At 58.0% G+C, this 19986-nt stretch overlaps 1 protein-coding gene across 2 annotated transcripts in view; it reads right to left on the reverse strand.

Annotated features, from left to right (window-relative positions):
* The window catches only part of TRAPPC12 (trafficking protein particle complex 12), a 36504-nt gene that overhangs the window by 7715 nt on the left and 8803 nt on the right, over window positions 1–19986 (reverse strand). For both annotated transcript variants that reach the window (XM_027550706.1, XM_027550707.1), the window contains exons 3-6: window positions 14907–15023; window positions 11014–11127; window positions 9487–9625; window positions 1676–1788 (exon numbers count right to left, since the gene is read on the reverse strand). In XM_027550706.1, coding sequence (XP_027406507.1) covers window positions 1676–1788; window positions 9487–9625; window positions 11014–11127; window positions 14907–15023 — 483 coding nt within the window. The remainder of the gene's footprint in view (window positions 1–1675; window positions 1789–9486; window positions 9626–11013; window positions 11128–14906; window positions 15024–19986) is intronic.

Below are 19986 nucleotides of genomic sequence, written 5' to 3' on the forward strand. Positions count from 1 at the left end.
CTCCAGGCCAGAGCACACAGTTCCCGAAGCAGCTGCAGTACTGAAGTAACAGTGGCTCTGAAAAGTGAAGATGCTGCCTCGAGGTGAGGAGGGAGGACTCAGGAGAAAGTGTGGGTCTGGGAGACGGTCCTCCACCCTGCGGGCGGGGCTGGCGTGACCAGAGCTGAGAGGCTGCGCGGAACTGACGCCTTGCCCCTGCCCAGGGTACAGCTTGTCCTGGGCTGGTCCTGGGCGGGGCAGGCGCCCTCAGCACCATGGACAGCAGCGGAGGGAGGCCCAGGGCCCGGGAGGCAGGCGCTTGGCGGTTCTGTCCAGGAGAAAACTGTCGGCCTCTCCCGGGCTGCAGGCGGGGACGGGTGGGGACGGTCTAAGGACCAGGTTTATGTACGAAGTGTCCAGTCCTCAGACCCCTGGGCGCCAGCCCTGATGACTCACTAATGACCCACCGAGTCCACAGAGGGGCTTAGATTCCCCTGGAGCATCCTGGGACCTTCCCAGCCCTACCAGTCTCTTCCAGACTTCTGGAAAAGAGGCTTTTCAAAGTGAGAAGAGGCTTCTTGGAGCTTCCCCAGGCCACTGAAGGAGCATTAAGCACTCCCAGGAGCCAAGCGCTGGTCCGCATCCATCATCTGACCCCATGGCAGCCTGGAGGAGGCCGGAGACATTCCTCCTCCCGACACGAGCCGCTCAAGGCTTCCAAGGGCCAGTCATCCTGCTAGGAAGAGTCTGCTTGGCTCCGAAGTCCCTCCAACCACGGTCTGTGGACACGCCCGGTGTCCGTTATACTTTGAAACAATACTCTTCCCAGTCAGCTCAGAGTGAGAAACTTCAATGACAAGGTAAACCAGCCCTCACTTCCTGCTGGGAACCCAGAGGACCACCCAGGAGCTCCAGAAGTGTCCACCAAGAGCAACTGGGGACCGGAGGAGTTCAGCAGGTACAAATAACCCCATTTTGCGAATCTGTCAAACGTCGCTGCTCCTAACTGCTCAGTCACAGCTCTGAAAGCCCCTGCCTTCCAAGAGCACTGCACCTGGACGAGCCGGCAGGGGGCGGGAAGAGGGCTGAAGCCGGGGAGACCCCGAGCCAGACGTCTCCGCCCCAGCGCCCAGGGGAGCAGTCTGATCTGCTGGCGCCACTCTACGCCTGCCACATAACGGCTGCTTTAGAACCAAGGACAACCCGGGAAGCGCTGCTGAACCTCAGCTGCCTTCGGAGCCAGAATTACGAGTGACAGCTGTCGTCATGACGGAGTCGTCATGAGTGTAATCTGCTTTCATTCTGCAACATTTCCAGCCATTATCTCCTTAAATCTGGCTCCAGCACCTGTGAGACATGGAACAGGTGCTCGGAGCCTCCACAGGATGTGAGAGTGGTCGGGAGCCCGGGCACACGTTCACAGCTGTGATTTTATACAAGAGGAAACGCTTCTGCTTTTCATTTACTGACAGCACCAGGAAGAAGGGTTTTAGGCCTCGAGCTTTGCCAAAACCCACCCACCATCCCCCAGAGCAGCTTCAGCAAGAAGAGCAAGGAGCATAGCCACAAGGAGCTAGGCGACCTGCCTTCCCAGACGGGGCGCGGAGATGGGGTGGGGACAGGGTGCTGTGAGGGTGGCAGCGGGCTGAGCGCTCCACCAGGCGGGGAGGGGGCGGCCCAGCGGAGTGGGGCTTACCTTGCTGCACACGGCCTTCACCCTGTGGAGCCGGTCCAGGGACTCCTGGGGGTTCCCCAGGTACTGCTGAAGCTCCGCGTGCAGGATCCGCATGGAAAAGGGGACCATGGAGCCTGGAAGCAGAGCCAAGGCGGAGTCAGTCTGTCTGCCGCGCCAAGCACAGCCGGGAACCCGCAGGTGCTCCCGAAGCAGGGAGGATGGCGCTTCATTCCTGGCGGAGTGCACAGTGATGCCGGTTCTCAAACGGGTCCCGGCTCTCTCGGTGAAGCGCGTGTCGCAGACGACGACCGCAGGAGGCTGGCCGCCACCCCCTGCCCACAGCTACGCCCCAAACGCGTGGAGGCTCTCACAGAGTGAGAAAAATGGTAGAGGCCACCACCTGCTCCAGAACAGGGTGCTCGTGGACCCTCTGTGAATAGGCCAGTATCTATTTAAGAAATTAAATCAATAAGTAATAACTTTCTAAAACAGAAGGCACCGGGCGCAGACGGTGGCACTGGTGAGTTCTACAGAACACTGAGGAAGAAGAGGTACCAATTCTCCACAGTTTCTTCCGGAAAATAGAAGTGGAGGGGATGCTTCCTAATTTACTCTATGAGGCCAGCGTTACCCGCGTATCAAAACCAGACACCATCACAAGAAACGAAAACTACACATCAACACGGCTGATGAACAGATACAAAAATCCTCGGCAAAATTAGCAAGCCAAATCCAATTAAATCGAATCTACCAAAAAATTAGTAAGTCAAATCTAACGGTGTATAAGAGAAATTATCCACCATGACCAGGTGTGCAAGGCTGGTTCAACGTTCAAATATCCATGTAACCCATCAGGCCAAACAAGCTGAACGAGAAAAATCACACGATAAACCCAAAGGAACAGAAAAGCATTTGACCCGTCGATGGGGTCGCAGAGTCGGACACAACTGAAGCGACTTAGCAGCAGCAGCAGCAGCAACATCCATTCATGATGAAAATTCACAGCAAATGAAGAGTGGAGGAAAATGTCCCCAGTTTGATAAAGAACGTCTAGGAAAACCTACAGCTAATGAATGGTGAGAAACTACATGCTTTTCCTCTACGCGCCCGAGTAACGCAGGGATGTCCCCTTTTCACTGCTCGTACTGAACGTGGCACTGGAGGTCCTCACTAACGCAGACAGAACAGGGAAGCCAAGAGATCGTGCCCACACGATGTCTGCTCTGGGCCCTCATGCCGTCGTCTCTCCATGCAGCGTCTTCCGTGGACTCGAGCCCCACCAGAGCACCTGCCCCAGACTCCCGCAGCCCCAGGAGGTGGACAGCGGTGGCCCTCCATGTGCCCCCGTGACTTACGTGTGGAGTTGGGACTCTACTCAGACGAGAGTAGAAAAGGTGGGCGAGGGAGAGCCAGCACTGGTGTCCCATAAACACGTCACCCTTTGCCCGTTACTTTCCTGGGGGGCCCCGAGACAGCGGGCTCAGTTGGGAGTCGGCTTCCCCCTTCCTGGGGGCCCCGAGACAGCCGGGCTCAGATGGGAGTCGGCTTCCCCCTTCCTGGGGGCCCCGAGACAGCCGGGCTCAGATGGGAGTCGGCTTCCCCCTTCCTGGGGGCCCCGAGACAGCCGGGCTCAGATGGGAGTCGGCTTCCCCCTTCCTGGGGGCCCCGAGACAGCCGGGCTCAGGTGGGAGGCGGCTTCCCCCTTCTCTCTTGGCACCTCTGGGCTGGTGCAGCTTCCACATCTCAAAGGACAGAACCCACGAGGGAAGCACACACAACCTCATGACACACAGAGAAAAATGCCCCTCCCTAGAGAAAAACACGGCTCGGAGTCAGGACAAGAAAAGGGGCGGCAGGAGAAACGCCGTCTGCTGCGTCCAGCCTGAACAGCGCAGCAGGAGAGCCACCCCTCGGCAGGCTTTGATGCCAACACGAATGCAGGCGCTGGACGCACAGACGACGGGACGTGGCCGCTGGCCCCAAGCGAACCCTGCAGGCCCATCAACAAAACAGCAGACGCTGCTTTGACATAAGTCAGGCCTTTCCTACTTTAAAGAAATACAAACAAAAGTACCTTTAAACTGGCTCTCTCGGTCCGGCAAACCCGGCCTTGCTGCGTGTGAAGAGCCACCGGGAATCGGTGAAACCCTTCAGGCCAGTGGAGTCCAGCAACATGACCCGTGTGGCGCCGTGCCAGTCAGGGGCCCGTCTCCCCGGCAGGGATCACGTGCCTTGAAACAGAGCGTGTGTCAGAATCTGGAAGGAGACCGACTTGCCAGAAGGTCCCGTGTGTGGTCATGACCCGCCAACTTCTAGGTCGTCATAAACACTGTAGGAGCGCTTCCAGGAATCATTTAGGAAGCACTAAGAGCAACTGCTCCTACGCCATTCACGCTCTGGAGTCCCCGCAGGACTGCAGGCCCGCTTGGCCGCCAGCGCCACAGCAAGTGCCCGAGGAATCACAGCCACCGGGCAGCGGGCCTGGAAGGCGAAGCGAGAGGAGGGACGCCAGCCTGACCCCAGCGGCCTGCCTCCCTCAGCAGGCCAAGACTTCCCGGCGTGGATGGGCTGGGCCTCTGGCCACCCACTGGCCCCACGTGCTGGGCAGGCGGCGCCTTCCCTCCAGCGCTCCGGCTACCAGCGCGGGACAGGGAGCTGGACACAGCCAGGCTGCTGTGAGGCCCGAGGGGCAGATGTGATGGCATGGTGCCTGCCGGACGCCCAGCAGAGCACAGACTCCGTGGTCAGCAGGCCCAGCTCACCCTCGCAAAGCTGGGCAGGGCCTCTTGCTGTCCAGGTGGCAGGGCCCGCTGCCTGACCACTGCTCTGGGCTCACTTCCCTGGACCCTCCCTGGTCTCCCTGCCCCCTGGCACCCCAGCTTTCTGTGCTCCGACGTGGGGCACAGGTCAGGGACGTCTGTGCCAGGCTGATGGCACAGTATGTCTCACCCATGCCGATGCCGAAACAAAGAGGCAGCCCGAGCAAGTCCTAGATAACTCACTGCTAAGGGGTCATTCAGTGCCGCCCCCAAGCCCCACGGCAGACGGGGAGTTCCGGACGGCCAGGCGCCCAGCAGCGTCTCGAGCGCTGTATCTGAAGCAGGCCGAGGGCACACACACGTCTCCCCGTTTCCTGCGTCTGGAGGAGGGCAGAGGCAGCTTCGCCCTGCTGTACTGATGGAGATGGAGGCCGACCGAAGAGGCTGTGTCTCTGACCGCCTGTTCCAGGAAAAGACTGCAGACGCCTGAGTTCGCAGAAAGGGTGAGCTGCGTGAAAGGTGGCAGGACCCCGGACCAGCCTCCTCGGACTGAGGAAGACACACCTGACTTGCCCAACTCAGAAGAGTGGGCAGAGGGAGGTGAGCCGCAAACCCGGCCCGCACAGAGGACGTTCAGTCGCCTCATGGGGAACGAACGGGGACACCTGGAACGTGCCGAGTAGTTAATTTGCGGCCACCGCGTGAGCTCACCTGCTCACCAGTGTCTGCATCCAGCCTGGGAACTAGACATGTGCGTTGTGTGATTCTGGAGGGAGAGCAGGCAGGGCCTAGAGAGCAGCGGCGGTGCATCCTTGCAGACGCGGGCGGAAGGGGGCTGATGGGGGCCTCGGGGCCGTCAGAGCCGGGTGTGGGGACACGCGGGCCCAGGGGAGGCGCAAGCTGTCTGCTCCCGGCCCCCAGCCGGGGCTTGTACACACCGCGGCCGAGCACTGCGCAGACGTGAGCAGCCTCTGACCCAACCTGTAGGCCCCAAGGTACAGGGCCGCATCCGCAGCGAGGAGGAGCGGCGATCCAGGGGGAGGACGCGGACCAGGGCAGCGCAGGGAGAGGGCCAGAGGAAGGGCTCCCCAGTCCCCGGCCCAGCCCGCTCAGGCCTGGGTCTGTTCAGTGACCGTCATCACTGTTTCATGAGAACAAGGAGAGACTCCGAACAACCAATTAAAAGGCAGCCTGAGTGTGTGGAAACCATAATCCCCTGCAAGGAACTCCATGAAATTGCTGCAAGTATCAGAGAAATACAGAAGACCACAAGAGTCTTCCTTTCTTGGATGAAAATGAAAAAGGGAAATTTCATGATATTAGCTCGTGATTCATTATGACTTGTTTTGAATACTCTGAATGGGTAAAAGCTATGCCCAATATTTAAATAAAACATATTAAAGCTCATTCATAAAAGTTATTTGTTTATATCGTTACAGCTTCTTTTTTACAGCAGTTTAATGACCTGCTTTGCTTACGTATTGCAAGCTAAAAATGAAACGAATGAATCAAAACATCACATTTATGCTTGTTATACCACAAAATGGAAAGAAAAATTGGTAAACATTGAGCATACCATTATGGAGGAATGTTAGCACGCTTTAGCTAAAATATACGTATGATTTGTGTCTATTTCATAACTTAAATTAGCTGCTTAATGCTGCAGGGCGACCAGCTCCTCTTTATCCCTAAGACAACACACTGCAATTCCAGCTGGGATGGGAAGCCCCCTCAGTCTGCGTACTGCTGTCCCAAGAGCTGGGGCTGGGCTGGCAACGCGCCGTCCCATGCCTGGGCCCGAGGGCCTGGGTTCTCACTTCACGGGAAGCTGGGTGTCATCTCCACGAACCTCTGTCCCCGAGGAGAGGGAGCAGGACCACGGTGCCCAAATGGACCTGGTCCAGCACCCTGCCTGGTGTCACTGACCAGGACCCCGGGGCTGCTGAGCACTCAGCGTGGTCGGGGCTGGACGTGTTCACTGGCCGCCCTGGAAATACCCCCTTCTCCATCTCCTATCATTCTTTTTTCAGGAAAACATGTTTATTTAGCTGTGCCAAGTCTTAGCTGCGGCACATGGGATCCAGCTCCCTAAGCAGGGACTGATCCCATGTCCCCTGTCCTGGGAGCTCGGAGTCTTAGACACTGGGCCATACGGGAAGCCCCAGCTCATCTCATTCTTAGCCTGCAGTAAATTAAAAGTAGCTGATGTATGAACAGTTGTTTGAACTTACAATTTACGTGGGTCTCAGCAGGAAAAGAAAATCAGCATTTTTACGCAGCTGTGAGTGTTAGGGCGCCTGCCTGTGTGCTCGGAGGTCTGACTCTCTGTTAGTAGCAGACAGACCGGCCGTCAGCATCAGCTGCCCACCCCTGGGCCCAGCACGGGGTCCTGCTCACGGCATGGCTGGGGGCACCCAGGGGCAGTGAGGCTGGGGGGGGCACGCCCACAGGCCAGGCGGGGGCTGACCCGGCCAGAGCTGGGACATGGTGCCAAGAAACTGTTCTTCTTTTTCCTAGGCTGGAGGGAAACAGGGCTGCTCCTTGCCAGAAGCACGGGAGAGCCGTCTCGATCATCAAAGCTTTCAGGTAGAATCTTTTGAAGAGAAACATCCCAAACCTCCCCTGTAGGTGCCTGTTGCGTCTCCACAGAACGCCTCTCCCTGTAAGCAGAGGCCACAGAGCCTGGCGCTAGGGGGGCAGGAGGCTGCCTGCTGTCTTCTCTGGGAGGGACGGACCGCGAAGGCTTGGAAATGTGGACAAGGAAGTTCTGGCACTCACTCCCTAGTGGGGACGCGGCCCCCAACAGCCAGGGGACGCTGGGCCCCTGTGATGTGCACAGAGCTGAGTGCATGGACATGTCTTATGGAGCAGAGGGGCCATGGCCTGCTCCCCGGGCTGAGGGGCGTCCCAGTGAGCGTGGGGGGGTCACAGAGAGACCAGGTGGGGGGTCCTGGGGAGTGTGTGTGGGGTCACAGAGGGATGAGGTGGGGGCTCCCTGGGAGAGTGTGGGGGGGACTCTGAGAGAGGAGGTGGGGGCTCCCTGGGAGAGTGTGGGGGGGACTCTGAGACAAGGTGGGGGCTCGCTGGGAGAGTGTGGGGGGACTCTGAGAGAGGAGGTGGGGGCTCCCTGGGGTGGGTGTGGGGGTGATGCTGAGAGAGGAGGTGGGGAGTCCTGGGGTGAGTGTGGGGGGGTCACTGGGAGAGGAGGTGAGGGCTCCCTGGGGTGAGTGTTAGGGGGACTCTGAGAAAGGAGGTGGCGGCTCCCTGTGGTGAGTGTGGGGGGTCACTGGGAGAGAAGGTGGGGGCTCTGGGGAGTGTGGGGGGTCACTGGGAGAGGATGTGGGGGCTCTGGGGTGAGTGTGGGGGGGACACTGAGAGATGAGGTGGGGGCTCCCTGGGGGAGTGTAGGGGGCACTCAGAGGAGGTGGGGGCTCCCTGGAAGAGTGTGGGGGGGACTCTGAGAGGAGGTGGGGGCTCGCTGGGGGAGTGTGGGGGGGACTCTGAGAGGAGGTGGGGGCTCGCTGGGAGAGTGTGGGGGGGACTCTGAGAGGAGGTGGGGGCTCGCTGGGGGAGTGTGGGGGGGACTCTGAGAGGAGGTGGGGGCTCGCTGGGGGAGTGTGGGGGGACTCTGAGAGGAGGTGGGGGCTTGCTGGGGGAGTGTGGGGGGACTCTGAGAGGAGGTGGGGGAGTGTGGGGGGACTCTGAGAGGAGGTGGGGGCTCCCTGGGAGAGTGTGGGGGGCACTCTGAGAGGAGGTGGGGGCTCCCTGGGGGAGTGTGGGGGGGACTCTGAGAGGAGGTGGGGGCTCCCTGGGAGAGTGTGGGGGGGACTCTGAGAGGAGGTGGGGGCTCCCTGGGAGAGTGTGGGGGGGACTCTGAGAGGAGGTGGGGGCTCGCTGGGGGAGTGTGGGGGGGACTCTGAGAGAGGAGGTGGGGGCTCCCTGGGAGAGTGTGGGGGGGACTCTGAGAGACGAGGTGGGGGCTCGCTGGGGGAGTGTGGGGGGGTCACTGAGAGAGGAGGTGGGGGCTCCCTGGGAGAGTGTGGGGGGGACTCTGAGAGAGGAGGTGGGGGCTCCCTGGGAGAGTGTGGGGGGGCACTCTGAGAGGAGGTGGGGGCTCCCTGGGAGAGTGTGGGGGGGACTCTGAGAGAGGAGGTGGGGGCTCCCTGGGAGAGTGTGGGGGGGGACTCTGAGAGACGAGGTGGGGGCTCGCTGGGGGAGTGTGGGGGGGTCACTGAGAGAGGAGGTGGGGGCTCCCTGGGAGAGTGTGGGGGGGACTCTGAGAGAGGAGGTGGGGGCTCCCTGGGAGAGTGTGGGGGGGGACTCTGAGGGACAAGGTGGGGGCTCCCTGGGAGAGTGTGGGGGGGACTCTCAGAGAGGAGGTGGTGCCCTGCCCACCCTGTGCAGACACCATCAGACCCACCGCAGGAGTCCCACCGGGTGAGACAAAGCCGGGTGGGCACAGCTCCCACCTACCCCTTAATGACCAGGACCATCCCCTCTGCCTGGGGCCGCACCCCTGAATGTGGCTCATGGGGCTCCTGGCTTTGGTCCCTTCCCCCTTGGTCTTCTGGAGACCTTCTGGACCTGGGGGGCCACTTGGGGGCTGGATGTTTCACTAACGTGGGATGGGGTCTGCTGCCCCTCCTGCATCCACGCTGCCCGGCTGGCGGTCTCATCACCACCGTGAGCCAGCTTCATCAGGGCGACCGCCAGACGCCTGCCCTGTTCCGGGCTTGAAAGCCTGCCTCCCCTCCTCCTCCACGAGGGCGAAGTTCCCGCAGTCAGAGGAAGAGACAGAACTTTAATGCCAGGGAAGCTAAAGGTCTCAAAGTCCCCCACGCTGCAAATCCTCCTCTAAGTCTGGGGAAACTCAGGGCAACACAGACCGACTCCCATCAGCCCGTTACGCGAGTGAGACAGTGACAGAGGGGGAAGCGCCAGGAACTAAGACCGTGCAGCCCCAGCCTCCCCTGCGTCCGCACAGAGATGGGGCTGAGCTTCAAGGAGACAGCGCAGAGAAGCGGCCGAGCCACGAGCCGAGGGGAGCCCACGCCGCCCGCCGCCGCCCCTTACCCCTGCGCCCCGGGTACACGTGCGGGTAGTACTCGTAGTAGAGGTCCGGCTGGTCCAGGTTGCCGAAGGGCTCGAACTCCATCTCGGCGTTCTGGAACAGGCCCAGCTTCACCAGCAGCGCCAGCCTCACAAACCAGAGCTGAAAGCACAGAACACGAGGCATGCGACGGTTACCGCGCAGAGCAGGCCCAGAGGCTCCTACTCCCCACTGAGTGCTTTAAACGCAGGCGCCTCTTTAAATACAGTTTACTGTCGTTCAGGCTGTGCTGCACGGCCTGTGGGACCACCGGTCGGCAGAGTCCCCGAGGCCGTTAATCTGATGTTAGAGCTTGATTTCAAATAGATTTAAACAAGGGCTAAATTAACACTTCCTGGGGGCTCACGAGGGAGACCTGGGTTCGGGAGACCTGGGTTCGATCCCTGGGTGGGGAAGATCCCCTGGGGAAGGGAAGGGCCACCCACTCCAGGATTCTGGCCTGGAGAACTCCATGGACTGTGCAGTCCATGGGGTCACAAAGAGTTGGACATGACTGAGTGACTTTCACTCACTTCCCAAACTAACGCTCTTTCTTAGAAATTTGCATAACTACAAGTTTATAAAAATGGATATAAAAAGAGAGCTCCCTGCCTGAAGGAGAGCAGAGTCCAGCTGGGGTTGGGGAGGTGGCGGAGGGGGGGCAGCTGGACCGAGCGGGTGCGGGAGGCGAGGGCGCTGGTGCAGGACCTGGACTCTCCACGGGAAGTGGGGAGACCCGGGGCACGTGATGAGAGCAGGAAGGGGTGCACAGCCAGCTCCAAGCAGCTGGAACGCAGGGTCCCTTCCGGAAAACGATGGCCGCCAAGTGAGAGGGCAGGACTGGCGACCCTGGCAACTGCGGGGGTTGCGGGGGTGATCCGAGTCAGCCTTGTCCCACTGATGAGAGAAGCGAGGTTCAAAGAGACCACGCAGCAAGGGACCGACCGAGAGGCTGGGCCTGTGGGCTGCCTGGGGGCGGGGGGCTGCCTGGGGGTTGGGGTGGGGGCTGCCTGGGGCAGGGGGCAGGGGGCTGCCTGGGGCAGGGGAAGGGGGCTGCCTGGGGCAGGGGGCGGGGGGCTGCCTGGGGCAGGGGAAGGGGCCTGCCTGGGGCAGGGGGTGGGGACCTGGCAGCGGGGGCCAGGGGGCAGGACTCAGTGGTGCTTTTGGAGCAGCAGTGGAAAGAGCTGGGCTGGGCCCACGGCAGCTGAGGACTGCCTGGTGGCGGGCACGGTCAGGGAGCGCGGCGCAGCCGCTGTGCCTGGGGCCTCGGAGCCCGTCCCCTCCCTGCCTGTTGAGGGACCCGGAGAGCCTGGGGGATGGTCTTGCTGGGGAGGGGGCTCCCGGGGACGCCAGCATGAGAGACCGCGGCTGGGGCGGTGGGCTCGAGGACTTGGGCAGCTGCCCCTCTCCTCAGAGGGCTTTCCTGCCGTTCAGAACCCCGCTCTCCGCACGTGAACCACTGGAGCCTTCGCTGTCCCCACGTGACGGTGGCTGGGGGGACGCGGCCGTACCTGCAGGGAGTCTGCCGTGTGGCTGGTCGGCAGCCCGCTCTTGCCGTAGCCTTGGCCGTGGGCCGTGAGCAGCCGCCCGCACAGGTCCACCGCCGCCCGCCAGTTCTTGCAGCTCTGTAAGACACAGACGGTCACCACGGGGCCGCCCTGGGGACAGTGACCCCGGGTTAGGGACGGGCACCATGGGGGCCACCACGGGGCCGGCCACCACGGGGTCATGGGGACAGCCACCCTGGGGATGGTCACCCCGGGGGCGACCACCACGGGCTTGGGGCTCAGACGCGCAGGCCACACAGGCACCCACCGCAGACGCCCTTCAAGACGAGCCAAAGGTAAATCCTTAAAACGTAACCACTGATAGAACCCAGGAGCAAAACTCTTGTTGGAAAGCCCCGCTCTGCCCCCAAACCCATCAGGCTGTTTCCTGTTTAGCAAGGTAACTCCATCTTGTGAGTTTTCTTAAATTAAACCACGGTCAATGTTTCATTTTAACCTGCCCTGGAAACGTTTATTTGTACCTAAGGTCTGCGTGTGACCGGAAGTGGTTTAAAATGTTTAACAGGATTCTGTGCCGTCAACATCGAAGACGATCCATGAGTCGTGCTGACACATTGCGATCCAGGCCGCGTGTCCACACGCAGCTCCCTGTCGGGACTGGACCCACGGGAGCCCAGCTGAGGCGGCGCAGGGGCTCAGGGACTCGGTCTCAGCTGCTCGTCGCTGCCCGAGGGATGCAGGAAGGAGGGCCACCAGGCCGATGGGAGGAGGAACGCCATCAGAGGGACCGTCCGATCCCTGAAGAGGCTGCAAGAGGACGCTTGGTGTGCGGTCCCCAAGGACAGGCACTGCCCGCTGCCCTCAGCGCACAGGCCAGGCCTCGGGGCCGCCTGCGTGCCGGAGCATGTGAACACTCACCCTGGGCCCTGTTAACCTCAGGTCCAGAGAGGGAGCCAGACGTTAGCCCGCTGGGTTCTTTTTAAAGGATGCTCTGGGCATTCTGTGCTTACAAAGTGCTTCTAGAACAAGAAGCTGAGGGCGCCTGGAGACCAAGTCAGGCCTCCGGTGCCCGCAGCAAGACTCACGTTTCTTCTTCTGATGCAGTCAGCACCAGCTCCATGAGGAGGAAGCCCCTCTCCTCGTCTTCCTGTGCGTGTGTGTGTGTCTGTGCATCAGCATGCGCCTCTGTCTCTGTGTGTGTGTATGTCTTTTGTGTCTGTGTCTCTGTGAGTGTGTCAGGGTGTGTTTCTGTGTGTGCAGGCACACACACCCAGCGTACCTAGTGCAGCTGGATCAGGAAGCACGCTGGTGCGGCCTTGCTCCCAGCTCCGGGGTGACGGGCCATATGCCCTAATGCACCCCACCTGACCCCCCGGCCCAGGCTCCTCAGGGCTCCTCTTGACTCAACAATCGAGGCTTGTTAGTGCTGAATGACGGTCCACGGTCATGGGAGTCATCGCACCCATTCACCTGCTGAAAGGCAGCTTGCGTGCCTGACTGCTAGGTCGCTTCAGTCATGTCTGACTCTGCAACCCCATGGACTGTAGCCCAGCAGGCTCCTCCGTCCATGGGATTTTCCAGGCGACAAGACTGGAGTGGGTTGCCGTTTCCCTCTCCAGGGGATCTTCCCCACCCAGGGGTCGACCCTGCGCTTGTCTCCTGCGCTGGCAGGTGGTTCTTTACCACTGGTGCCACCGAAAGGCACCTTGACTGCTTCCCACTTTTGGCCACGGCGACTCGGGGTGCTGTGAGATGTGTGTGGAACCTGTGAGTACAGGGCCGAGGTGGGGGGTGGTGGCGACTGATTCAGTCATCGGTAAGAAGAAACTAACACAAATATTAACACGTTTGCTTGTTATCTTCAGTCAGGGAAGAAGCCACTTTTTAAAACACTTACGTTAACTAAAAAAGTAAATACTAGGGTAGCAGGTTTCTGCTTCATTTTTAATAATGGTTTGGTTCGAAAGACAGAAAACACATCTCAGTACAAAATTTATAGCAAGAGCATAAGGCTTTTCACGTGGCGCATTTTACTATTTTTAATCATTTATTCAGCTCAGTTGCTCAGTCGTGTCTGACTCTGCAACCCCATGGACTGCAACACCTCAGGCCTCCCTGTCCATCACCAGCTCCTGGAGCTTGCTTAAACTCATGCCCATTGAGTCGGCGATGCCATCCAGCCATCTCATCCTCTGTTGTCCCCTTCTCCTCCTACTTTCAATCTTTCCCAGCATCAAGGTCTTTTCCATGTTTGGTGAAAAAATTGTTTTTTAAAGCTAGAATTTAAATATACTGTTCTAATCTTCAAGCACTGTGGAGAAGATCTTATGAAAATCTCTTCATTACTGTATATGACATGCAGAACTCTGATATTAAAGGTAGTTATATATGAGAAAAAAGATCTAAATTTCAAAATATTGTTTTTTTAAAACTAGGAAATAAGATAGAGACTCTGTTTGAGAAACTGAACATAACCGAACATTCCAGAACTTCCAGAAGAGGAGAAAAACAGTCCAATAAAAATCACTCAAGTAACTAACAGTATGCACCTAACTTTTCCCGCCTGCAACTCAAAGGCAATCCTCAGTGTCAAATGTGATACCACCGACGTGATTAAAATGTCCCTCTCCACGGGCCGCAACGGTCATTTCCCCATAAATGGCAATCTTGAAACACTCTGACGTTACTTAGGAAAATGTGCTGAGAAACTTTCCTAGTCTTAAAGATGAATGCAATTATTTTAGGATGTAATTAAAATACCAGGGCAAGGGAACGGTCTTTCCTTGAACACATTGCCCGCCTTAAACAGGTCTCCTTGCTAGCGCTGTTAATATAATTTCTACCGGCCTCAAGTATTTGCAAAGTGTGAAAAAAATCAAACCAAACCGCATATACTTGACACCAAGAATAATGAAAAGACGTAAAAAGACCGCCTGAGGATTAATGACAACGTCTGTGTGAGGCTTCGTGTGTCCTGTCCGGGCTCACAGTTACAGGTCACGCTTCAAATACAGCCGCCTGCTCGTGACGCTGCCGCACAGCAGGTGTTCAAGGCCACAGAAAGGGAGTGAGAGCGGCCGCCCCCAAGGCAGAAGGGCCATTCCACCAGACGCACGCGGCCGTGCACTCCGTCACTCCCACACCTGCGGCTCCATGAACAGGGGCCAGTGCACACAGACAGACACTTACAGATGAGCTCTCCTCTCTCCCTTTAAAAACTGAGTGTCTCCTCATCTTCCCTTCCCACAGCTTCTCATTCATGGGAAGAATTCTAGAATCACTTCAATGAAAGAAACTCAATGAAACATGTGATCTACATTTACTAAAAAAAAACCAAAAACCTAAACTTTAACGTGAAAATGTCAGCAAACCACCTAAGCAAGTGTTTATTCGCACTTTTGCAACATCATGAAAGATGCTGTGGGGCAGACGGTTTCCAGCGGCTCACAGGCCCCCGGAAGCACCGCCCGCCCAGGTCAGGGTGCCTGCGATCAGAGTCCCCGCTTCTGCTCCATGACTGCGGCTCGGCCAGGGCATCTGCACTCAGTCTTGTTAATGAATAAAGAAAGGCTTTTGTGTGCGCTTCTGGGGAGTCTGCTAATTTAGTAATAAACCTTCTACACCAAGTGTAGAAAACAGAGTTCTTTCAGAAAATCAATGTATGATTACTTCACTCTAGTTATTTTGATGAAGTATATTTAATCAAAGTATATACTGCCTCAAAGCATTCACATGTTGTATGATGCTCTCTGTTGCTCAGGACTGGTTATCTGATCCAACAAAACTCCATTTCTGTGCAAGGGCCAAGGATGAGGCACTGAGAGTGACTGGCCTTTGGAAAAACATCATGAAGGGAGGAAGAGCTTACACGGAAAATCAAATACACTGTTACTTACGATGAGCTGCTTCAATCCAACGAAAGACTGTTCCACTGAGCTGGCGGTTAGGACTTGTCTCTTTGCCGCAGCTTTTTCACCCAGGAAGCGAAGCATTAAGTCTTTAACTGCATCTCCCTGGAAAGAATATAAGAGAAATATGTCAGGACAATAGAATGCTAATTAAACTCAGCTAAGCGAAACTCACAGCTAACCAAAGTTTCTTTTATTTTCCCACTGGTGTATGGAGGCTAAAATGCAGTTATGAGCTGCAACTAACCAGAGGCTATAGCGCCCGGTCGCTGGGAAGACGTGTTGTTTAGAGTTGCTTCCTCCTGGAGAGGAGGTGGCAAGTCAGCAGCGGCCGTGCCGCGTTGGAGGGGGCCGGGGCTCGTGGTGTGAGAGGGGACGCTGCCCCCGGGAGGGGCACGGTGCCGGCTGGGGCCCAGGCTGGGCGGGCAGGCCTAAGCCCTCTGCCCACAGCCCACACCACAGCCCCCTGGCCTGGGCCTCCGGGGGTCCCCAGGGCTCAGCCAGAGCAGTGAGTGGTGGCCCGGGGCATCGCCCTCCCCTAGGGCCGCGTCCCCCCAGCCCAAGGACGGCCCTCTGTTGGGGGGCAGCTGCACAGGACTCTGCACAGGGGCCCCCGGCCCAGCCTCAGGTTAGCCCCACCTGCGCCCGGGCTGAGTGACTGTAGAGGGAGCATGGACAGGAGTGACCATCCGTGGCCCAGTGCCCAGGGAGAGACCGGGGAGGGGCGGGGATGGACTGCTGACACAGATGGTGACAGAGGAGAGCCTGCAGCTCAGGGCGGCCTGCACCCGCCATGCTGAGGAAACGAGTTGATGCAGCTCCGCTCAGAGGCAAGGCTCCTCTCCCACAATCGCCCGCATGGCCGGTGTGGGCCGGGCTCGCAGGAAGGCTGCGGCAGGCTCAGCTGCCTCCTGCTGCTCGAGGAGGGGAGGGTGCAGCCTGGCAGTGGGGGTCCTGGGCCCTGAGCCTGGAGCTCAGAGGCCAAGCCGCACCTCCTCCTTACGCGGGACAGAGGCCTGGAAGCAGCAGGGTTACGGCTTCTGCCTCCAGAGAATAAGGTGAAATAGTTCAATGCCCTGGCAGGGGCTAACTGATCCAGGAGGGTTATCAGAGGGCAGAACAAGGAGGCAGGCGCACGGCTGCACAGAGCTCTGCACACAGGCGCCTCCGAGCAGACAAAGAGCTGCATCCGGGCAGAGCGCCTGCGAACCAGGGAACGGCAGACTCACCCTAAAGCCACGGAGCCCAGAGGAGCAGTCTGAGTCCTCCGACCTCGCAGCACCCTCGGCAGCGAGCCCACACTGCAGACGCCGCCCGCCCTTTTGGTTCTGCCTGTTAGCACAGGACGCTCGAGACAGGGGCACCGTGGGGCTGACCAGCATTCACCCTGAAAGCCCACGGACGACAAAACGTCCCGACACAGACCAGCTCCCACCGCGTCGCTCCGCCAGGGCGGTTCTGTACGGGGGTCCTGGCGCCTTGGCTGCAGACACTCCACGGTCACCGGAGTGAGGTGAGTGGCCCCCTCCCGTGATGTTTGGAGAGCTATCTCCCTGCACCTGGGGGGGACCCACCTAGAACCCCACGGACCCCTTCCGCTCAGCACTCCCTCGGGTGCGCCCAGGGCAGGGCAGTGGCAGACCGCGCGAATGGGAGTCTGTGGCTGGCCCTCCACGAGCAGAGGACGGCCGCTCCCCCTGCTGCGTGCGGATGGCTTCGTCGGCGCCTTCGAGGTTTTAGTGGACAATGTCCATGTGGAACGCAAAGCGGCTGACTCACGGGGCACGGCCTGTAAGCTCTACTGTCAGGGACGCCCGGTCATGGGCAGTGGTCCTGGAAGGACAGCGCCCGGCCATGAGCGGGAAAGCAGTAACGGCGTCTGCCTGCTTCCCGGGTGGGACTCCCGTCACACCCACACTGTGGGGGCCGGGGGCGGGATCCGGGAGCAGAATCAGACCCGGGCGGAGGAGAGGCCTGGCCTCAGGTCCAGATGTCGGGTTTGCAGAGCCCCGTGCGAGGCCAGAGCACCCCGAGGCCCCCCACTGTCCCTGTCACCCCCTCAAGGTCGGCACCGACTTGCTGCCAACTCTGGTCTGTGGAACCGCCCCCCCCGCCGCCACTGAACGACCTTCATAGAAATACTCTCCAACTTCCATTCTTTCCTGGTTCTAAATGTTTCTGAACAGTCATCTCCCCACCAACTTTGCATCCAGTTCTTCAAGAATGCAGGCCAGCAAGACTCTGACTAGTTAGAAATGCCGACACTCCTCTTTTGAAGCTTCTGCGGTTGGATGCAGAGTTAACGTGCTCACCTGCGTGGCCTCTACCTTAACTCAGACTGCTCTAAGAGGTCACTTCACAAAGAAACAATGTAACACTTCCCCTCTGCCCACATTTCATCCCTTAAGAAGTGGAAGTGACAGTGAGGTCGCTCAGTCAGGTCCAACTCTTTGTGACCTTGTGGACTGTAGCCCGCCGGGCTCCTCCATCCATGGGATTTTCCAGGCAAGAGTACTGGAGTGGGGTGCCATTTCCTTCTCCAGGGGATCTTCCTGACCCAGGGATTGAACCCAGGTCTCCCACATTGCAGGCAGACTCTTTACCGTCTGAGCCAGCAGGGAAGAAATTTTGCATTTGGTACCAAGAGGTGAGCAATTTGGAAAAACCACCAAGTATTTCAGAAAGCTGATGTAGTGTTGCAACAGTAACAGTCGCGTGGGGAGGAACGTGTGAACAGGTAAATCCAACACACACTTGGTTGATATCTTAAAAGCCTGGCGCGCGCAGCGAGTTACCACACGTGCTGGGCCGATCTAACTCCTCTGGAAAATGAACACAGCATTTCTGGCGTAAACCACACACTTTTTCTTTTCTATGACAAGTTCTTTGAAGAATAATACACGACTAAAGAGACACAGGTGAAGAACCAACCCGCACACTGGTTCCACAGGAAAGTCAAAGGCCTTTCAGGAACTACTCTGAATCCATATTTCAATCCACCATGAGGTTTCCAAAACAATCACTGTGGACCACGAGAGGGACGGAGGACACCACCCAAGCACTTAGAGGGAGCAGAAGGACACGCAGCGTCTCCCGGCTGGCCGCAGGGTGCGTCCTATCCTGGCAGCGGGCGCCTGGCCCTGGCTGACCGCCGAATGCCCTGCTTATTCCACGATCAGCCACGTGGAAGCGTCAGAGCTCTGAGGGGCTGTCACAACCCCACGCCTCCCACTGGCGGGAATGGCCTCCGAGCTCGAGTCGCCTTGGCTCACCCAGCAGCAAGCATTAGCACTTTGTTTCTTAGCTCAGGAGCGACTGACCTGCTTCCCTGAAGGGTGTCACGGGGCGTTCAGCACCTCTGGCCCATGAGAGTGCCGCGCTCAGCCCAGCCCTTCAGGCGGCCAGAGTGAAGCAGCTCTGCGTGGCCCCAAACAGACCCGAGGAGCCCTGGGCCCCGGGACTGCCCCACGGACCACGGGGTCAAGGCATCAATGCTGACCCACAAACGCCCCTGACATCTGAGCCTGTAACTGGGATTCACCAAGGAGGCCCGGGAAGGCAAATTCACACCCAATACGTTCTGCTGGAGAGGGCGGGGACAGTGCCTGGCGAGCCCCAGGGAAGACGTGTCTCGTCAGCAGGTCCCCGAAGACAGCATGCAAGCACGTCCACATCTGCAGGCTCTCACGTCAGCTCCCCACAGAGACCTGGGTTGGGAAGATCTGCTGGCGAAGGGATAGGCTACCCACTCCAATATTCTTGGGCTTCCCTTGCAGCTCAGCTGGTAAAGAATCCGCCCGCAATGTAGGAGACCCTGGTTCGATTCCTGGGATGGGAAAATCCCTAGAGAAGGGAAAGGTTACCCACTCCAGTAGTCTGGCCTGGAGAACTCTATGGAGTGTATAGTCCACAGGGTCGCAAAGAGACTCAGAGACTTTCACTCACACTCCCCAGAGAGACAGCTGGGGAGTTTCCAGCAAGGGAGCTGCATGACAGCTCTCTGGAGAAGTTGTAAACTGTGTGATCAGTTTATTATAGCAGCTGAGCTCCTGTAGATGATAAATCCCTTTCCTTTCCGCTTAGATATGGAAAAATGTGTTTGTGTTACACGCGAATGTGCTTTATATAGGAAGAGTTCTTACCGATTTGGTTAAAAAAAAAATACAGATGGTCTCTCAATAAATTACAAGATATATAAATATGTAATCGTAAAATAAATACTATATGTTGTAAATAACAACATTAAAAAGCTCAATCTTACCAGTCATCAAAGATGATGATGACTTCTTCTTTGGCTCACCTCTCCAGCAGCCGCGTTGCTTCTCCACAGGATCGGCCTCGCGGGGCCAGGGCCCCACCCCACGTGGCTTTCTGACCAGGCCGAGGTGGGGGAAGGGGAACACCCGGCTGGGGAGGAGCCCCTTCAGTTTCCGGAGTGGACAGCGCGGCACACAAGGCACAGACCCTGCAGATCCCACCCGACACGCAGCCGAGCTCACCTCAGGGGGACGTGCGCACACCCATGAAAACGTTACCATGTAAGGCATGCTACGTGCCTTCCTGTACCTGGGCTTTCAAACTTAGCAAATTATGAATCTCACTAAGTATTTTATCATAACATTATCTTCATTTTTTCATAATAAATAAAAATACTTATTTGAATATGACATTATTTTTGTGAGTGCGTGTGTGCTAAGTCGCTTCAGTCGTGTCCGACTCTTTGTGACCCCATGGATCATAGCCCGCCAGGCTCCTCTGTCCATGGCATTTCCCGGGCAAGAATCCTGGAGTGGGCTGCCACGCCCCCTCCAGGGGACCTTCCCGACCCGGGGACTGAACCTCACCTCCGCCTACTGCATGGCAGGCGGCTTCTTTACCACTAGTGCCACCGACGAGGCCATAACATCATTTTTTCAGTTGAATATGTAAATATTCCACTGAAGAGGTGAGATGTGGCGAATGTATTCAACTAGCCTCCTGACAATGGACTCCGAGATGCTTTCAGATTCTTTCCAATTTTAAGCCTCACTCTGATGGGCATCCTGAAAGCTGGCTATTCATACATCAG

This window comes from Bos indicus x Bos taurus, chromosome 8 (genome assembly GCF_003369695.1).
Source record: "Bos indicus x Bos taurus breed Angus x Brahman F1 hybrid chromosome 8, Bos_hybrid_MaternalHap_v2.0, whole genome shotgun sequence".
NCBI classification, from domain to species: Eukaryota; Metazoa; Chordata; class Mammalia; order Artiodactyla; family Bovidae; genus Bos; species Bos indicus x Bos taurus.